Below are 18,615 nucleotides of genomic sequence, written 5' to 3'. Positions count from 1 at the left end.
CGTTATTTATGTTCGTCACTCAGTCATGTCGCGCACTACCAATTTTGGTGTATATCAAGCAAGCGAAACGGCCGCCAGTGCTCCATGAGCGTGGCACGTAAGTCATCCTGTACATGACACGCGTGTCATGATTTTCACATTAACTCCCGTTATTTATGTTCGTCACACAGTGATGTCGAGCACTACCAATTTTGGTGTATATCAAGCAAGCGAAACGGCCGCCAGCGCTCAATGAGCGTGGCACGTAAGTCATGCTGTACATGACACGCGTGTCATGATTTTCACATTAACTCCCGTTATTTATGTTCGTCACACAGTGATGTCGAGCACAACCAGTTTTGGTGTATATCAAGCAAGCGAAACGGCCGCCAGCGCTCCATGAGCGTGGCACGTAAGTCATGCTGTACATGACACGCGTGTCATGATTTTCGTATTAACTCCCGTTATTTATGTTCGTTACACAGTCATGTCGCGCAATACCAATTTTGGTGTATATCAAGCTAGCGAAACGACCGCCAGCGCACCATGAGCGTGGCGCGTAATACATGACATGCGTGTCATGATTTTCATAATAACTCCTGTTATTTATGTTCGCCATGCACTATTGTCAAGCCATACAAATTTTGGTGTATATCAAATTAACGAAACGGCCGCAAGAGCACCAAGACTGTGGCATGTAAATCATGCTGTACATGACATGCATGTCACAATTTTCATGTTATGACCAGTCATTTACGTTTGTCATACAGTCACGTTATGCCATACCAATTTCGGTATACACCCCATGAACGAAACGGCTAGGAGAGCACAAATTCGTAGGCGGCTAGATAGGTAGATACACAGATAGATACGCTCAAAGTCGCAGAAGTTTGCTAAGAAATGCTTCGCATTTCAAGAAAAAAACCAAGATAGACAAAAACTCACAGGTCTTCATAGCTCGAAAAGTCACCGATGATCACGATACTCCCTCATGCGAATTCTGAGCGCAGCTTTGTGTTGAGGCAACGCGAACTGTGTTTGAATTTCTGGCTATCCGCATTGGAACATTCGTTACATATTGCCACAGAAACTGTCAGTGCTCGAGTGCTGCGCACGCCACTCTGTGCATTGCAGGCGTCATCGACATCCCCGTCACGATAAGCGAGACAGTAGCAGCGCACCCACCAGCCCTGCATGCGCACGAGCTCCGACTGAAGGGCGAGCACGCATGACGGAGGAAGAAAGCGATGTTAGAGGCCAGTGGCTCGTGATATCGACAGAATCCACGTTCGCCGTCTTTCGTCCTCGTTCGCTCTATCGATTACGCCGACAACGCCAACGGCGATGCCGAGCAACGCAGGAACAGACGCCTAAGAGCTGCGCTCTAAAAGCACAGCGCGTATCGTAGAACGTCGTATCGTAGGTCTCGAATCGGCGTGCACAACTCAGTTTCACGATGATTTGGGCACGTCTAATTCACTCCATATTTATTAAATTTTTATAGCAATGTTCTTGTACAATTTCGCTTTCGAAATTGGTTTAGGAGCGCTAGATTTCACGAATGAACAGCGCGTACATAGCCTCAGCCGTGCGCCCGTCGCGCGGAAAGACTATATATGGCGGACGCCGCCCGAGCGAAGGCGTGGCGGTGACGTGAACAGCGTCATCGCCGCGCCGCGACGTCACTGCCCCGCCCATTCGCCAGACTCTCCCCATCGACGGCTCTGAGTTGCCGTTTCCTCAGGCGCCCTCTTTTCATACAGAGGCCGGTTCTCACTATCGTCGGTGGGCGGGGCGTGTGCACGTTGACGTCACGGAGACATAGCATGCTTATTGGCCGATAGCCGCATGAGATGCGCTTCTTGCCACGGGGTGCCGCCACTTGCCCGCGCCGCACTCCTCAGTCCGCTAACTTTACACGGTAGCCGCACTGGCGCATGCGAATCACAGCTGGAGAGTGATCCCGTTTCATGACGCGCGCTGACGTAACTGCTTACCCCCGTGCTATAGTGACCTAGATAGGGGTAGTGGGACGAGGGCGGTCCGCGCGGCGAGGCCGTTTGCACGGATACCGCTAGGCGGCGTTGCAGCGCCTTTCTCCTGAAGCGCACCGCAGTGGGCGCGTGTTCACCGCGCATTCAAATGAAGAGTGCGATACATTCAAAGTTGATGCTTGACTCCTGAGTGCCTAGATTCTACACTGTGTCAACAAAAAGATAATGTTTTTTTTTTCTTGAAAGCTCCAAGCCGTGGGATTTTTAGGGACAAACCTGCCTGTAAGACAGTGTTTGGAACTGCGTGTGGTTACTCGATGCCGTGCATGCAGAGAAAAAGAGAGTGAGAGATAAACAACTGAAACTGTGCATTGAAACATTTTAATCAACACAAAGACACGCTTTCTGACACAAGTCTTTCGTACGTAAGAGCGGCAAATCACTGCATTGGGGTCCTCACTGTAGTTCATCAATACAGTTTTTTCAACGCTGACTGTTTTTCTCACTATCCAGAGTAGCCAAAACGTACCCAACACCGTCATAGTTGGGAAATTTATGGAGTGCCCAGTGCTCCGTGGGTTTGGGAACTTCGCTTAATTCAAACGGGCGATTCTCAGCGTCGTCACTGTTGTTCGCAGCCTCGCTTGTCTGCATGTCGTCCTCTTGAATGGCGGTCGTGGAGGCGCGAGGAAGCTCTCTTCTTTGTGGGCCGCTCGCACGACGGAGTTTTCGAAAGGTACCTGGGGAGGTTTGGCAATATCGTGGGCACTGCATCTGGCGAGAGAGATGGCTTCCCACGGGGTAAACGCACCTCTTTGCCGTCGATTACGTGTACGTAATCTCTCAGTACATATTTTCCTTCAAAATGAAGCTCGCACACGGCGTCAGTCACTTCCAGTCTTGTCCTTGCGGTATAGATTCCGTTCCCACGTGCGGCGCATTTCTTCATCCTCACGGACACTGAACAGAGACAACTTCGGGACATATTTCACTCTGCTATACCCAGTTTTACAACCTGGCGCAAAACAATAATTCTTTCGCCGAGGTTTCCCCATCTAACTCAGCGTTACGTTCATCACACCACCAAAAATACCACGCACGAGCAACTACAATCGTCAGCGCCTGTTGTCCAAACGCACGTTGCTGTGAGGAGGCTTCAGGAGAAAGGCGCAGTGGCGCCCCCACGCCACGCACGAAGATTTCCGTGCGTTTCGCCACGCCGCCGCTGCTCGCTTCCGCTCTCTCTATGCCGCTCTCCCCTCGTCCCACTACCCCTATCTAGTACACTCTACCCGTGCCATCCCTCCCCGTCTAGCTTCCAGTGCGCTCGTCGGCACGAGAAAAGAGAGAAAGCGCTGAGAGCGTGCGCCAAACCCCCGTAACTCCACTGATTCTTGACGGACTCGAGAAATTTTTGCGGCAATCGATTCGGGAGGTAGTAAACTCCGATACTGAGGTCATTAGACCATTACTTGGAAAAGTGGTTCATGACCCCTTTAAGTAAGCATGTGCCATGTGTGTCATTTTTAGAAATACTGCTGGACTTGCCTGGTGACTGTCCACCATTAGAGCGATGATGTCATCGCAAAATGCTTCATAGGAGTTAAATGTCTGCAATTAATAAAATAGATGCTCTTTTGGGGCTCCTATACGCTAAATGGAAGACTTCTTGCTTAGCGCCAATATAGTCTCTCAATATCTAGAAAAATCTCTGGTCGCATGGCACCTAATTATATGACGCACAAGAAAACTAAATAAAAGCATAATTTAGAACTAGCAATATTTGTATTTTAAAAGAGTCAACGTGGAGTCTTAAAATCTTAACACACTGACACGAAACATTGCAAATGCTATTTTTTTTTTAACTCTGAGTGGTTATCCATTCCGACACAAAGATACCCAATTGGCCTGAAAGGGAACTGTGCTATTTGACAAAATATAGACTTCCTCAATTCTTGCAGAGCAGATGACATTCTTGAAAGCCACTCATTCAGCATAAGTACGTGGGTACAAGAGAATGTTTAACTGACCACCAATAAAAAGCTAATTCCGTCTCTATGCAATTCAACAAGCACATGATGAAACAAAACTAGGATGTAATGTGGGGATCATCAGAAATGTGTGCATTTTAGTGTTCTCTTGCAGGTGCTAAGTTTACTTGTGGGTGCTAAGAAATAAGGTCTAATGTTTGAGAATTAGAATTTGAGCAATACTCTTATGTCAACCGAGTAACCATGTTTGTGACAAGCTAAAATTGCTGCTCTGCACGAAGGCATGTCAAGGTGTTGATAGCATGTTGCAACAAGTTTTCATGAGAGAGTCAAACAGTATATACTTTTTTATACAGTATTTATTCAACAATATAAATGTTATACAAACTGTTCAAAAAATGTAGATGTCCATATTCTCCTCAAACGTAACGTTGATTGAAATGCACATAATGCATAGTTTGAACTTTCAAGTTGATCAGTGACAGGTAAACATCGCGCGTACATTTAATCAGAGATATTGTTATTTTTCTTGTGATGGTGACCTGCAAGAACAAATGTATGGAAGAATTAATATGCAGCTACCAAAGAACTGCTATAAAGCACGTAAAACTTCTCATGTCTCATCACTTTTACTAATGGCAAGGTAATATCCGTAATTTGAACCAATTCATAGTAATTTACAGTAATTCTTTTATAATAATTGAAAGTTTAATTTTTTCGTAAACATTTGCATACAAACAAGTAGAGCAAACTAAACAATGTTTTAAATCATAATCTGTATTCTCAGAACAAAAAAGTACAAATTTTAAAGCATAGACAGCCAATTTATAATGCATATATTTTAATCATTTTTTAAAAAGATAAACCTATTTTGATTCTATAAATTTATTGCCATCACTCATCACAACCGGCACAACACATAGCTTGGTCACTGCTTATACCTGATATCGATAACTGTTACTCAGTTGCTGAAAAATTTCAGATCCTACTTATCAGCATTGTAACCTCTAGAATTTAAATAACGAGATGCAATGTTAAGAGGACCTTGCTAACTTTAGGCATATTCTGTCTCAATTACACAATGACTGCTTGCATCTACAAGTGGCTTTTATAGCACTGCATGAAAGTCGATGTCATCCGAGCAGCAAATATAACCTGTTATAAATTGCACGACATTTTAGCACGAAACAGGAGTCAATCTTATGCTTCCAAGTGAATAGTCAACAAAAGCACGAACTGGGAGCTTACATTTATGCGCCATTGACTCGAGAGTTTGCAATTAGTACTGATGGCAGAAATATGCAGGCAAGAAGAACACTTTATGCATTGATTTCAAACAAGCGAAGCTCCTCAAATGTGTATGGCCTCACCTTTCTTGTGCTTGGGTGCCTTCAATTCACAGGGGAAGCTAACACAAGACCAGTTGCCGCCAGCACAGACGCTGAAATGTTTACACGGAATGAAGAAACTATTTTAAGAGGCAATGAAGTGCTGCTGATTATGCTACAACATGTACCGCTATCAACGCAGTGCAATACATCCAGGGCCAGGATCATGTAACAACTCCATCTCGATTATTTTCATTTTCAAGTTTCGTCAATGGCTCTGCCAGCCTTATCACCACTGTCGACAAGTTGTGAAGCAGTGGGCGTGAAAACGAAGAAAGTTTGCAAAAGGAATCCTTACATTTTACTGATTCAAGTGCCTACAATACATCCACAGTATAGGACATAATTATGTACACTATATAGGACTAGCAGCGATTGGAATGCAATATGACCATTGCGAGACATCCCCCCGCTTCTTGTTTTATAAACTTCATAACTGCAAGCAGCTTCTACGTTTTAGTAGGCTGTTTTGCATACTGCACTAACGTATTCAGGCCATGTATGAAGCTATGCAATCAATCTTTTGGTGGTGAAAAAAAAATGTGAGCTTTGGGTTGTCAAGGCCGCTGCATGCGGCTTTCTTTCTGGCGTCCTCCTCTCTCTTCTAACACGAAGAGGGGAATGATGATTTCATTTCATGTTAAGATGCGTATGAAGTACCCGAGAGATGCAGTGATTACGAATGACATTTTAGCAGCGCCCTACCTGTTCTGCATCCCCATTCCACCAACCTGCTTTTAAAAAAGCATTTCATGTATTGCAAGGGAGAAAAGATAAGGAGAGTGCATTTTCACAGACAAATCAAATTTCTTGTGAAACAAGTGTTGTCCAATGCCTTTACTCATTAGCAAAATTAAGACATGAAAGTTGTGCAAGCGTATAACCAGAAAATGTAATTAATTGTTTCACTACGACGCAGCAAGCCTTCTTGCTACAGAAATTATGCATCAAGCGTGCTCTAAAGTGAATGTGCTGCATTAAATGTGTCCTGTAGCAAGGTCACACTGCGAATTTCCATCATAGTTATCACTTCATTGATTCATATTTTAATGTTGGGAAGTATGAACTTCACGCAGAGAAAGAACTTCAACAGTTAGCACTGCAGGTACTCCACTGGTGCACAAGTAACAGATGTGCAGATCAATGTGGTTACAAAGCGGTAATTATGTGGATCCACAAGGTTCACTGACATCTCCCCTTTCACAAGAAGATATTTAATATAGTTAGACATGACAGTCAATAAATGCGCTGGTTTACTTGTACACTTGAAGTCACGACACCATAGCTCAGGTAAGTACCTAAAGCATTACACCACTGCGCTATAATGCTAGACATAAAAGGAGCCGTCATAAAGACAATTTCTGAAGGTTGGTCGGTGACATATGCCGCCACAGCTTTCTGTGCTATCGCCAGATGCATTAAATTTCTGAGAGAGTGGCTTCACAATCTATCTTTTAACATAATCCTTAAGGTTAATAGGAAAAGGTACTCATGCTGTCAGTTTGTTTGCTGTAGTGTTGAAAATTATCCTGGGCTAAATTAGCACTAGTGTATAATTAAGCACCACAAGCAGGCAATGTATGTATACAGCTGAGGCACAGATTCTGTCTATCAATATTTACGTACCAATTGCTGCAGTCAATCATTATTTCATCACCGTCTTTATAATAGCGGTCCTCCAATGGGCAACCTGTGGGAATTTAGAAAAATGTTTGAATAGTAGAGGAAGAGAATGTTAAGGCTTTACCCAACTGCTAAAGAAGAAAAAAAAGCAGCATACACACATAAGCACTAAAGCCAAGACAGAAGCGTTTGAAACAAAATAATTTTCAAATTTATTTTTCCAGCAAACAGGGCCACGAACTTGTTAACAAACATGTATAAATAGGAATCTTGTACACATGAAATACACAAGGAATTACATATGAGGATATTCAGTACTATTTACTAGTTTCAGAGCAGAAGCTATATCCAACTAGTGCCATTAATACATCGTTGATAAATATGGTAACTTATGAGCGTAACTTCATTGCTGCACTAGGGCTATGTACATGATCATATAAGAAATAAAATTAATCAGTATTTTTTTTGTTCAAGTCAACTAGTTCTCGAAGAACTCATGATTCCCAATTTCCGGTTGATGATGCAAAAGCTACCAACAAAGTAGTATGCACCGGTCATCTGAAGAAATCCCACAAGAACAATAGCTGTTGAGCCTCTAAAAAAAAAAGTCTCCAGCAGCTGTAGCTTTAGGGTTTTTATTTTGCCACAACTGCATCTTAAGAGTACCATAGTGGGGATATTGGCATTAATTTTGGCCACCTTGGTGTGTATACGATGAGCACCCAATGCATGGTATTTACAGAAGTATATTTTAATGATGTCCTTTATCGAAACGAGGGCACGATGGGCAAGACTGCACCTGTGACCTTGAACTCGAGTAGAACATCATAACCATGGGGGTACCATCGTGAATACCGCCAGTAGCCATGAAGTTTGCAAACAAAACGCAAGAATGGTATAAGGGCCAGCACATCTCATTAGATGTAACGTTCGATTCCATGAATGCACGATAAGTTTTCTGGTTCTACAGATCATATCAAGAAGCTGGTGCTAGGCATGTTGTGGTTATGTCTTGTGGCAGGCATCTCTCATCGAGTATCAAATACAAAGCAAAATGCCATCTTTATGAATGGTGTAAGACAGGCAATCACAGATTAATAGGCTGTGTTGAAAAACCTCCAATAGGTTTTCAATACTGAACTACGTGGCCTATTACAGTCGAACGCCTTTAAAAGAGACATTGATGTAAGAGACAAATGGATATAAGAGACACTAGTGTGCCTACATTGACATAGGGGTTGATAAGAAAATGCATATGTGGTACCCTGCTTATAAGAGACACTTGATATAAGAGATAAGAATTGCTCCCCGGTGCATGTCTCTTATAAAGGGGTTCAACTTAATCACTAAGGCGTGCTGAACAGATGTTCTAAGATGTGCTTGCACAGCATGGAACCCATGGAAAAGGATATGGAGCTACTAGAAAAGGAACAGAATCTAGCGATAAGGTTTGTGCTAGACAATTATAGGTGGAAATTTAACGCATCCATTGCGAAAAAACTTAGGGTTGGAAAAGCTTGAAATACGGAGGAAAAAGTTGCGATTAAAACTGTTTCTTAACATTTCTTTTTCAGAACAGGTAGAGACACGTTAAACTACGTATTTCAACCTCATTACATCTTGCCACTAATCAATAAAGCTAACAAGCTTAGAGATACGTGTGCACAACAGGGACATTCAGAAACAGCTTTTTCTGCGCACGATTTCAGACTGGAATGGCTAAAAGGACATTGTCACCATTGACTAACACTGTATTCTACTCCTTGCTGTGATGTTATATTTGTAACACCACAGTTACCATCATTATTATTATTTCAAATTATCACATATTTAATGACATCAATGTCTGATGCTTGTTATTTGATGTGACATGGCAGGATGCTTTTCCAATGCAATTGTACCTGCACATATGCAATTAATACAAAATTATGTAATATGTAACCCCCTCTACAATGCTTTGGGCGCTGAACGTATTGTAATTGACAAATAAATAGATAAACTAACTGCACAGTGCATCACAGCTGGAGTGATTGACACAACCACCTTCAGTGAGACTTAGGTAGAATGTTCAGAACAACAGAATACATTGAGGTGCGATGCGAAATTAGTGCTTACTTTTGACAGGTGGGCGGTAAGACGGCCGCATGAAACTCTGGAACTCTCGCCGAGAAAGCAGCCAATCTGAGTTCTTGTCTGCAACCTCTACCATGGCATCAATGCAGAGTGTTCTGTGCGGGGGAAAGAGGAAATGCATGCTTCTGGCAAGCACCTTTGCTGTGGAGGTACACATTTTTCATAGTAAGGTCTTAAATTTTGTCAGAAATAAATTTCAAATAAATGTACACTAACTCTCTATTCCGAACAAAATGCACTGTTACATCAACTATGACACGGAACGTCTCTTCAACAAACAGCGAAAGTGCCACACGAGCAGGCATTGACAGCCTAAATATATAACGTAAACTAAATGTGCAGACACTGCTCCTATCAACATGCACAGTCTTAAATGTTAGCAATATTAATTGGTGAAATTCCCCCCTAGCCACTATTGCAAGAATTCCAATGGCTCTCAATGTAGTATCAGCATATCGGCTCTGGGACGTCCTTCTGCATACTTACGTAAGCACATATATGTTTTATACGGAAACAAATAAACAAACTTATAAATACAATCTGCCATGAGAAGGAGAGTAATAAGAACATGTCTTACGGGTAACTCCACAGGAATGTGCGAGAGTAGGGGAATTCTCCAAGAGGCTCGTTTTCAGTATTATACACAACTAATGAAACATAAATAAAGTTTTTCCAATTAAATAAAGTTTTTCCAATCCAAATCCAAATGAAACAGACAGACAATTAAGCCAAGGAAAGCATAGGAGACATTATTTGTTATTTCTTAACTGTATTGTGATGATTTCATTATAATGTAATCAATACAATGCAGTTAACAAACCACAAATAATGTCCCCTATGCTTTTCTTGGCTTAATTGTCAGTCAGTTTCATCAGTTACACAGGAATGTGGTGTCACCTATCATCTGTCTGGTTTCTATGTATGGTGTAGTCTTAAATGCGCCATGTTTAGCATGATTATGGTCAACGTTATAAATACTACATACTTAAATCTTTCTGAAAATTCTTTTAGGGATATACTTCTCGAAGACGCTTTACTTGTTCTAAAGCACTACTGAGACTTGCAAGAAGGATGCTTCAGGGCCCCATTAATAAATTACAATAGACTATAATGATGAAATGTCATTCAACAGGGAACATCACTGGATCCAATGCTTTGACAAGTGGACCTGTCTTTGTCAGGGCAGAAACAGTGATGAAGACAGGTCCATTAGTCAAAACATTGCCTCCAGCAACATTGCCTGTTCAAAGATATATGTACATATCGCCACTTTAAGCCCCCATTTTTCCCTAAACTTTTGTCTCGGTAGGCTAAACTGGTAACTTTTTCCATGCTTCTTGTTTCACTCAGATGCACAAAACTGCACTTCTGATGTGAACACGAAATTTTGATCAGAATCGTGTAACTGTTCCTCAACCAGAGCATTAAACAATACAAACGAAAACTAATTACGGAAATTGTGCAACAAAAAGGCACTGTCTTACGTGGCCAGTTCTCCTCTGTGTTTGAGCCACGAATGGAACATTGTGTTGTTTCGCCGCACACACTTTGAAAGCTCATGCGTGCTCAGGAAGTCATCAGCGTCATTATCGCAGGTGTCAAAAACGTCATCCACAACCCTCGGGTAGTGCCTGTCATGTGAAACCTGGTGTCAAAAAGTAAAGCATAAGAAATGTAGACAACATATTAAGACAACATGCACAGGGGTGGGACAGCTCAGATAACTTTTGGAGCAGTTTTTGGAGCAGGAGAAATAGCATTTCGGAGCAGGAAAAGTGTGTTTTGGAGCAGGTGGTCAAAAAAAAAGAAAAGCAAGTCAACCTTTTTATTTACAGAATATCACAGAACGAAATTAGTGTTAAACTATTTTATGACAGTTAGGGAAAATGTTAAAGGTCCACATTATTCATATGGCAAAGTTGCAAGTTGAAAAAAATTATCAAGGAGTGGAACCAAGGCATGCAAGATGTCACCGATTTTGATATCACAATGACAGTAAACGTTGCATGAACAGTTTATTTCGACTTTATTGCTTTTGCTTTTCCTGCACTTTGTCAAATTCTGCAATTCGCTTCTTTCAGAGCAGTTTCCTTCAGGAAGGAGTGCTTGGCCACTTTCGATTTTGCAAATATCATTCTGCTTAAAGGGAAGCTGGAGTGATTTTAGAATTCGGTAAAACATCATGGTTAACGAGGGCCGACATTATTGTCGATGATGTCATAATTTTTCCCGCTGTTCCATAATATTTTAGAGCAGCGCAAAAGACAGGACAAAGGACAAGAAGTTCACAGACGAGCTTCTTGTCCTTTGTCCCGTCTTTTGCGCTGCTCTAAAATATTATGGAACCTTACCAACTAGCCCAACTGTCGACCTTGCTGCAATATATTCCCGCTGTTGTTGTAGCAGGAGCATTAAAATACGCGAAAGAAAAGTTTGCCTTGCTCCGCCCTTGCGAACGCAGCGAAAGTGTGGGCGTGGAAACGAACTAACCGGAACTATGTCATCTTCAGCACTTTTGGCGGAGCCGCGCATCACACTCGTATCTTCAACTGTGGCCTCCGTGACTACCTCCGACTATACGCATTGCTGGAACTGATCGCGAAGGCCACGGTTTAACAGTGCTGCTGTTGCCGATGGCACAGCACACTGAAGATGATGTCACCACGTTCGCACAGCATCTCATGAAGCCCTGCGGCTGCGTTTTTTGCCGAGAAATGCTGTTTGCGTTCGCTTTTGCAAACTCTTACATTGGTTTTCGAATTCAGCAGGGACCAGACTATGATTGCACACTCCAAAGTATTATCTTTTTTTTAAAGTGCTTCAGCTTCCCTTTAATGCCAGAACAAATGAGTTGATCTGCACTAGAGAGCAATGCTCTGGTTAATTCCACTTGGTTTTTCAAGACCTTCCTGTCATTCTGCATCAGCTCTTCTGTGGTGGTGGTAACAACTTCTATGACTTTCTGTTTTTGTGCACTTGTTTCAGTGCTGAGCCTTTCAGCATACTTGGCCCTGGACTGCTTGACAGTCCTGATCAGTTCAGCAGTAAGGGGAACTTTCGTCGCATCGCCATTGTAGCAGTTTAAGGGAAGCTGAAGCACTTTTTAAAAAAATGACTTTGGAATGTGTAATCATAGCTTGATCCCTGCTGAATTCGAAAACCAACGTAAGAGTTCACAGAAGTGAATGCAAATAGCATTTCATGGCAAAAAACAGCGGCTGCATCAGCAGGGCTTCTTGAGATGCTGAGTGAACGCGGTGACATCATCTTTGATGTGCGCGTCATCGGCAACATCAAAGCATAGCCTTCGCGATCAGTTTCACAAATGCACACAGCCAGAGCTAGTCATGGAGGCAACGGGTGGAGGTACGACAGTGCTGCGCGGCTCCCCAACGATGATGCAGTTCCGGTTAGTTTGTTTCCACGCCCACACTTTTGGTGGGTTCGCGTGGGCGGAGCAAGACTAACTTTTCTTTCGCATATTTTAAAGCTCCTGCTGCCACAACAGCAGAAAAAATTACACCATTGTCAACAATAACGTTGGTCCTTGTTAACAACAAAGTTTTATAAAGAATTCTAAAACCACTTCAGCTTCCCTTTAAGTGACTCCTTGTTTCTCGTATCCCATTGATGCTTGCAATATTAAGTGAGCTGCGCCCCTCCAGAAGGTTCTCGTTCTCCCTGAACTCTTATTAGACGTCTGCATTTTTATGAGGCAAAGAAAAAAGCACACCGATTACGAGCACATCAAAGCATATTTTTGTGCATATGCTGCAGTTTTAATAGGAAAGACTTTTGCCCAAAAAACATCACTTCTTTCATTGGATGGCAGTGCAGTCATGGCGCCCTCACGCTTAAAAATACATCACTCACCTATTAGCGAAAATACCTGGCATTCAGACAATACCTAAGGAAGGTGCACCGCAAGGAAGCGCACAGAGCGCACATCCGCTTCAGTGTCTTCATTCTTCAATGAAAGTAATCTTGCATGCGTAATTATCTTATTGTCCAAACGGAGTGTGCGAGGTAATGCTTTTGAACACACGAGGTAAAACAATCTAGCGCCAAGATGGAAGCAGTCTTTGCTGGCTCTGCATATCTGACCGCAGCAAGCCGAGAATGTCGGACTATATAGAGGGACCAAATTGTAAAGACGTTTATTAGCGGGCACTCGGCGATGATGCATGACAGCAACAGTCAAGGCGAGGTCGGCTCTCAGCACGAGCTGCGTTCTCTCCAAAAGGAGCCGCAGAGGGTGACCCACTAGAAGGGGCTGGAGAGAACGACCCTCTGCAGAGTTCCAAGGCTTCGCTACAAGTGCAATAAAAGCCAGCGCGTCTAAGTCCGATGTTGGGTCTACTTTCCCTGGTTCCAGTTTCATACGGAACGTGGCATTTGATATTGCTAGAGTGTACTAGAAGTACACTGTAATATTGCAGACGAAGCAGAATCAGTTGTTTACACCACTATCAATTTCAGCTAAAACTGGTCAGAAAATGAATTTGAAGTTGTCGGTTTCTGCGTTTTGGAGCAGTGTGGTGCAATTTCAAGAAGTATTGAAGTTTTGACGCAACTTTGAGCAGGAAGTTGAAAATGTAGCACTATGGCACAATTGGTGCAGCTGTACCACCCCTACATGCATGAAGACTTGTGAAAAGTGGCAGCCCAATGAAATGTGTTCCCTGGCAGAGGAATATGGTGCAATATATTTGGTTTAAAAATAAGTTACAAGTGCATCTGCTGCCACTAGCTGATTTCTTCTAACCCCTTAAGATCTTTATGTGTTTTAGACTTTCCAGTTCGGGATACACCATGACTAAGGTCCAAGGAGAGGCTTTCAAATACTGAACATACTCAAAAAGGGCAGCTAATTCATGTGATGTTTCTTTCATATGTTAATAAGGCAAGCTCTGCCTTTTCACATGAAACAATCTAGTAACTGAAAGCATTTGTTGTGGATATGAAATGTTGCCACTGTTTTACAAGGGCAGCTTTATGTCAATAGTCTGATGGGCATTCCAAAAATTTGCACATAGGTACCATACACTTAGAACAGACACACAAGTGAAAGGCATCAAGATAAAAGCAAATAGAGTTTTACAGATATAAGGATGTTCTCAGTAGTATAGCAGAACACTTCTAGTAGTTTTGTTGAACTAATAAGGTCAAAAATCTTATATTTTAGCAGCGGAGCACCGCTATTTCAAGGCAGCATCACTACTAGGTGTTCAGCTGTAGTATTAAAATACCATACCCCTATTAAAGGGGTCATGAACCACTTTTCCAAGTAATGATCTAATGGCCTCAGTATCGGAGTGTACTGCCTCCCGAATCGATTGCCGCAAAAATTTCTCGAATCCGTCAAGAATCAGCGGAGTTACGGGGGTTTGGCGCACGCTCCCAGCGCTTTCTCTCTTTTCTCGTGCCGACGAGCGCACTGGAAGCTAGACAGGGAGGGATGGCATGGGGGAAAGAAGTTACGCCAGCGCGCGTCATGAAACGCGATCGCTCTCCCGCTGTGATTCGCTTGCGCGAGTGCGGCTACCGTGTACTGAGGAGTGCGGCGCCGGCACGTGGCGGCACCCCGCGGCAAGAAGCGCATCTGATCCGAACGCCGCTCTCGATTTACGTCGGCTATCGGCCAATAAGCATGCTATGTCTCTTGCGACGTACAGCGGACAGACGCCCCGCCCACCGACGAGAGTGAGAACCGGCCTCTGTTTGAAAAGAGGGTGCCTGGGGAAACGGCAACTTCGCGCTCCGCTTGTGGCCATTACGCGGCGCGCACGACTGTAATATTTGGCAGAGCAGTTCATAGCCGTGTCAGCTTTCCGCAGGATGTGTTTTTTCAATCAGCCCAAGGGGTGCTTCATGACCCCTTTAAGTCGCCACATGCCACCAACACATTGCTCGCGCTTCAATCAACTTTCCCAATGCACCCTGCCATTTCTTGTTTTCTGCCTCGCAAGCATTTTGTGGCAATATATCAAAAAAAAATTTATATTCTACGACAACTATACTCCATCTCAGAAGTTCCCTTCAGCACTATGGAGGGAACTTTTCGCCAATAGGAATGGCGAAAATCTCATGCGATGTATTCATCCGCATCGCGTCGCCTGCTCAGCGTCTCCCTGGCATCTGTGCGCATGCGTTGAGCGAGTAATGCGAGCAGATGGCAGCGGCGGAAAAACAATAAACATGGCTGCATTCATCAATGCTGGTGCCCTGCGCCTCTGGTTTATCACGCCATCGTCGTGTGCTGTGTGGCCCGTAAGTTCCAAAGTGACGCTTGTATTTGCTTTAGATTTCTGTCCTGATGCTTCGACAGCAATGTATTCGTGACTATATGGCGCAAATTTTAAGAACTATTATCAAATTCTCGGCGCATTAGGCTTAGCAGGCGTGGCTAAACGAACAGCTGATCTTGCCTATAGTGACAGAACGTACCCGATTCTTTGTCCTCAACATGAGCTCTCACAAAGCGTTGGCCCATTTTACCATTTATTTGTTGGTGTCAGCGCTGTGGGCAAGTAGAAAGTGCAAGTTTGGATCGACGCGGGCGGTCGCGCCTGCATTGGCGTTGCCACGTTCACTTGTAACCACGGTTACCGGCGGTCAATGATACAACAATTAAATAAATACGACGTAAATGAGATTAAGAAAAAAAAGCATATCACGTATTCATGCGAAATAACACATGCTAAACAAGTGCACGTCTCAACCCTGCGAATTGTTAGGTAATTATATCTGGAACTATGTTTTGCTGCGCAAGCATGTGGCTTGCTGACACCCCGTAGCTTTGGTAGCACTGAACGGCAGTGGTGAGATGGAGTACAGAGAGTTGCCTGCCCAGCTTGATGCCTATGGCGTACAACTTGTCTAAATTTATGGTGCCAGTAACACAAAGTATATGAACACCCCTGGTAGTGCTGAGTAGATCAGCTTCAACATATTGACAAGTTTCAGGTAAGAGTCAACAGTTAGTAAATATAAATAATAGGTTAAAAAAAAGTGTACAAAGGACTGCGAGTAGCTGGTCGCTCAACTAGCAATGCACTGTACAAGTAATGCAGATGTTGTAGGCGTGGCTCCCATCAGTCTATTTCATTTTTGGTACTGTGCTTCACTTAAAACTACTACAAATAATGTAACTTATGCTTTCTTTGCTTTCCTATAGTTATCCCTAATGGAAACAGCTTCCTCAATCTATTGTGCCTGTCATCCAAGCATAGCTGGTTTTTCTAGTGAAAGTCTACAAGGCATAACTATTGGTAATCCAAACAATAATAAAGGTAGGTAATTCCACTACTTGGGTAACACTATTACTGACCTCAGATTCCAGAAGTTCCACAAAGTGCCTTCGAATGCGATCCCTTTCATGTTGGAAGCAAACAACTACAAGGAGAAAAGATGGCGCCTTTCAGATCTCTGATCCCACATGCCGCGACATGCATACGTTCGCTATGGGTAGGTTGATTTACGATAGTACTGTTGTCAGTTCATAAATGCTACATATTTAATCCAGGAATTGCAGCTTGAACTCTATAAGATCGCAAAAACAAGAAAAATGCTTTGTCATTTAAATCAAACGCTAAAACTGCAGCCTTTGTCACATACAGAAAGCTATCAAGCTGTACTGAAAGGCAGTTTGCCTGCTCCGCCGTGATCTGTCGGCAAGAGTGATTTTAATGCGCTGTTTCATCATTCATTCAACCAGTATATACCCGAATATAGTAATGTCAGCTGCAACGTTCCATCTTTATAACTCAAGAATATCTAAATATGACAGACTAATCTGACGTAACATATTTATAGTACTTCTAATCTGTGGAGCATTTATACTCACTTTTCTTCTTAAGAAGTAATGCCATTCATTTTCATACATGCCACTCCTATAATTTTTTATGCAGGCAAGAAGAAATTCAGAAAAATAACTGAATTGCTGTACCAAGCACATTACCTGGCTTCTGGTGATACTTGTGATGAGACTGCTTGACTTTAGCTGGAAAGAACAAGTTTGAAAATAAACTTTGCAAGCTGTGCAGACAGTTTGGCAAAATAATTATAAGAGTATTGCCTACTATTTTATTCTTTCTAAGACAAGGTAACTCAAAAAGAAACTACACTGGAGTGGGACCGCCACCTTAACTGTTCACTTGTCCTCGTAAAATTTTTCAGAAGGCAATTATTGAGCCCATCTTACAGGGCTGCATCTTATGGTGAAGCATTTATTTCAACTCCATCATTAGTACACCTTCAATTAATAATGTGAAAATTATCTAGTTTCCAAACATGGGTAGTGCCAGGTATTATTTTAGTACGGTGGGGGGGGGGGGGCACCTACGACAAGCAAGTTCCTTCAGGGGGGTGCAGGGAGGCTAGGAGGCGGAATTTTTTTCTTCGGGAGGTGGGGGGGGGGGGAGGTGCTGCCTCCCCGCTAGCGCCGCCCGTTTCCAAGGTTCCCGCTTCAGAACACATTTTCAGGCGCTACTAAACAATGCGAGAATACTCACACTTCTTGCAGACTCCCTTGTGCTTGATGGATATGTGTTTTTGCCTGACGCATGCGTCTTTGTGGAGCTGGCAGTGGTTATCGTACGTCACTCCGTTAGTTCCGCATACGGGTTTGTAGTGGGATGGGCAGTGCTGAACACACTGGCACGACGCTAGGCCGTTGTCCAATATCCGGCAAACTCTTCCGGGGCGGCAAATCACAGCAGCGCAGATGTCCAGCTGACTGTCTGAAGCGGGACAGGCCGACAAACGAAAGCAACTTAGCTCATGCGACCGAAAAACCAACTTCACAGCAAAGTTAATTACAGTCCTAAAGGCAAAGAAATTATGAGCGACTGCGCCTTTACCTGTGATATCATCTTTAAGTGGCACCTGTACAAAGAAAAGAGATTTCATTTGAGTGTTTCCCGTTTTTGCGACACCAAAAGCTACCGACATATGCTTCGGACACAAGGCCACACGTTTTTTAACCGTGCGCACTCACGTAAGATAGCCGTCAATACGAAATTCAACAGTGGATAACGCGAAGTTCACAAATTATTCACACGCTCATGCACTCACCGATGCAGCGGATGCCCAATGAGCGACGAAAAGGAACCACGCCTGAAGTGAATGAAACGACCAACGTTGAATCATGCGTCCGGCACAGTTACGCAAAAGTTTTTCAAACTTTCGCTAAGTTCGTTTTGGTTGCTCGCATATGTCTAGAAGTATACTTACGTGTGAAAGCCTCATCGTGGGTGTTGCCAAGCGCCTCAGGAGCGAGTGCAGCCGCTCATGCGATCGCCAGTAATCAAATTGTGTACAGCTCGGATAGACGATCGCACGATCCCGCAACGGAAACCATGCCTTCGAGTATGCGCTGTATCCGTTTGAGAAAGGAGGGCAAGCGCCTCACGAATTGCACTGGTGGCGCCATCCTTTGCCGACGACTGTCGCATGTCGCATTTTTTTAATGGCCTCCGAGCTTGTGCCGGCAGGCTTTCACTGCCC

The 18,615-nt window shown here is 43.4% G+C and overlaps 1 protein-coding gene across 1 annotated transcript; it reads right to left on the bottom strand.

The window, feature by feature from the left end:
- Positions 1–4,321: 4,321 nt before the first annotated feature.
- Positions 4,322–18,521, bottom strand: LOC119393905 (follistatin-related protein 1). Its single transcript, XM_037661096.2, has 11 exons — positions 18,343–18,521; positions 18,184–18,225; positions 17,970–17,994; positions 17,622–17,849; positions 17,069–17,110; positions 16,439–16,503; positions 10,593–10,753; positions 9,091–9,203; positions 6,979–7,042; positions 5,335–5,405; positions 4,322–4,506 (listed from the first exon to the last, which is right to left on the bottom strand). The coding sequence occupies exons 1-11, from the start codon at positions 18,355–18,357 to the stop codon at positions 4,469–4,471; spliced, it is 864 nt and encodes a 287-aa protein (XP_037517024.1). The 5' UTR covers positions 18,358–18,521; the 3' UTR covers positions 4,322–4,468.
- Positions 18,522–18,615: the final 94 nt, after the last annotated feature.

Source organism: Rhipicephalus sanguineus, chromosome 5 (genome assembly GCF_013339695.2).
Source record: "Rhipicephalus sanguineus isolate Rsan-2018 chromosome 5, BIME_Rsan_1.4, whole genome shotgun sequence".
NCBI classification, from domain to species: Eukaryota; Metazoa; Arthropoda; class Arachnida; order Ixodida; family Ixodidae; genus Rhipicephalus; species Rhipicephalus sanguineus.
This window is presented reverse-complemented; position numbering and strand designations above follow the sequence as displayed.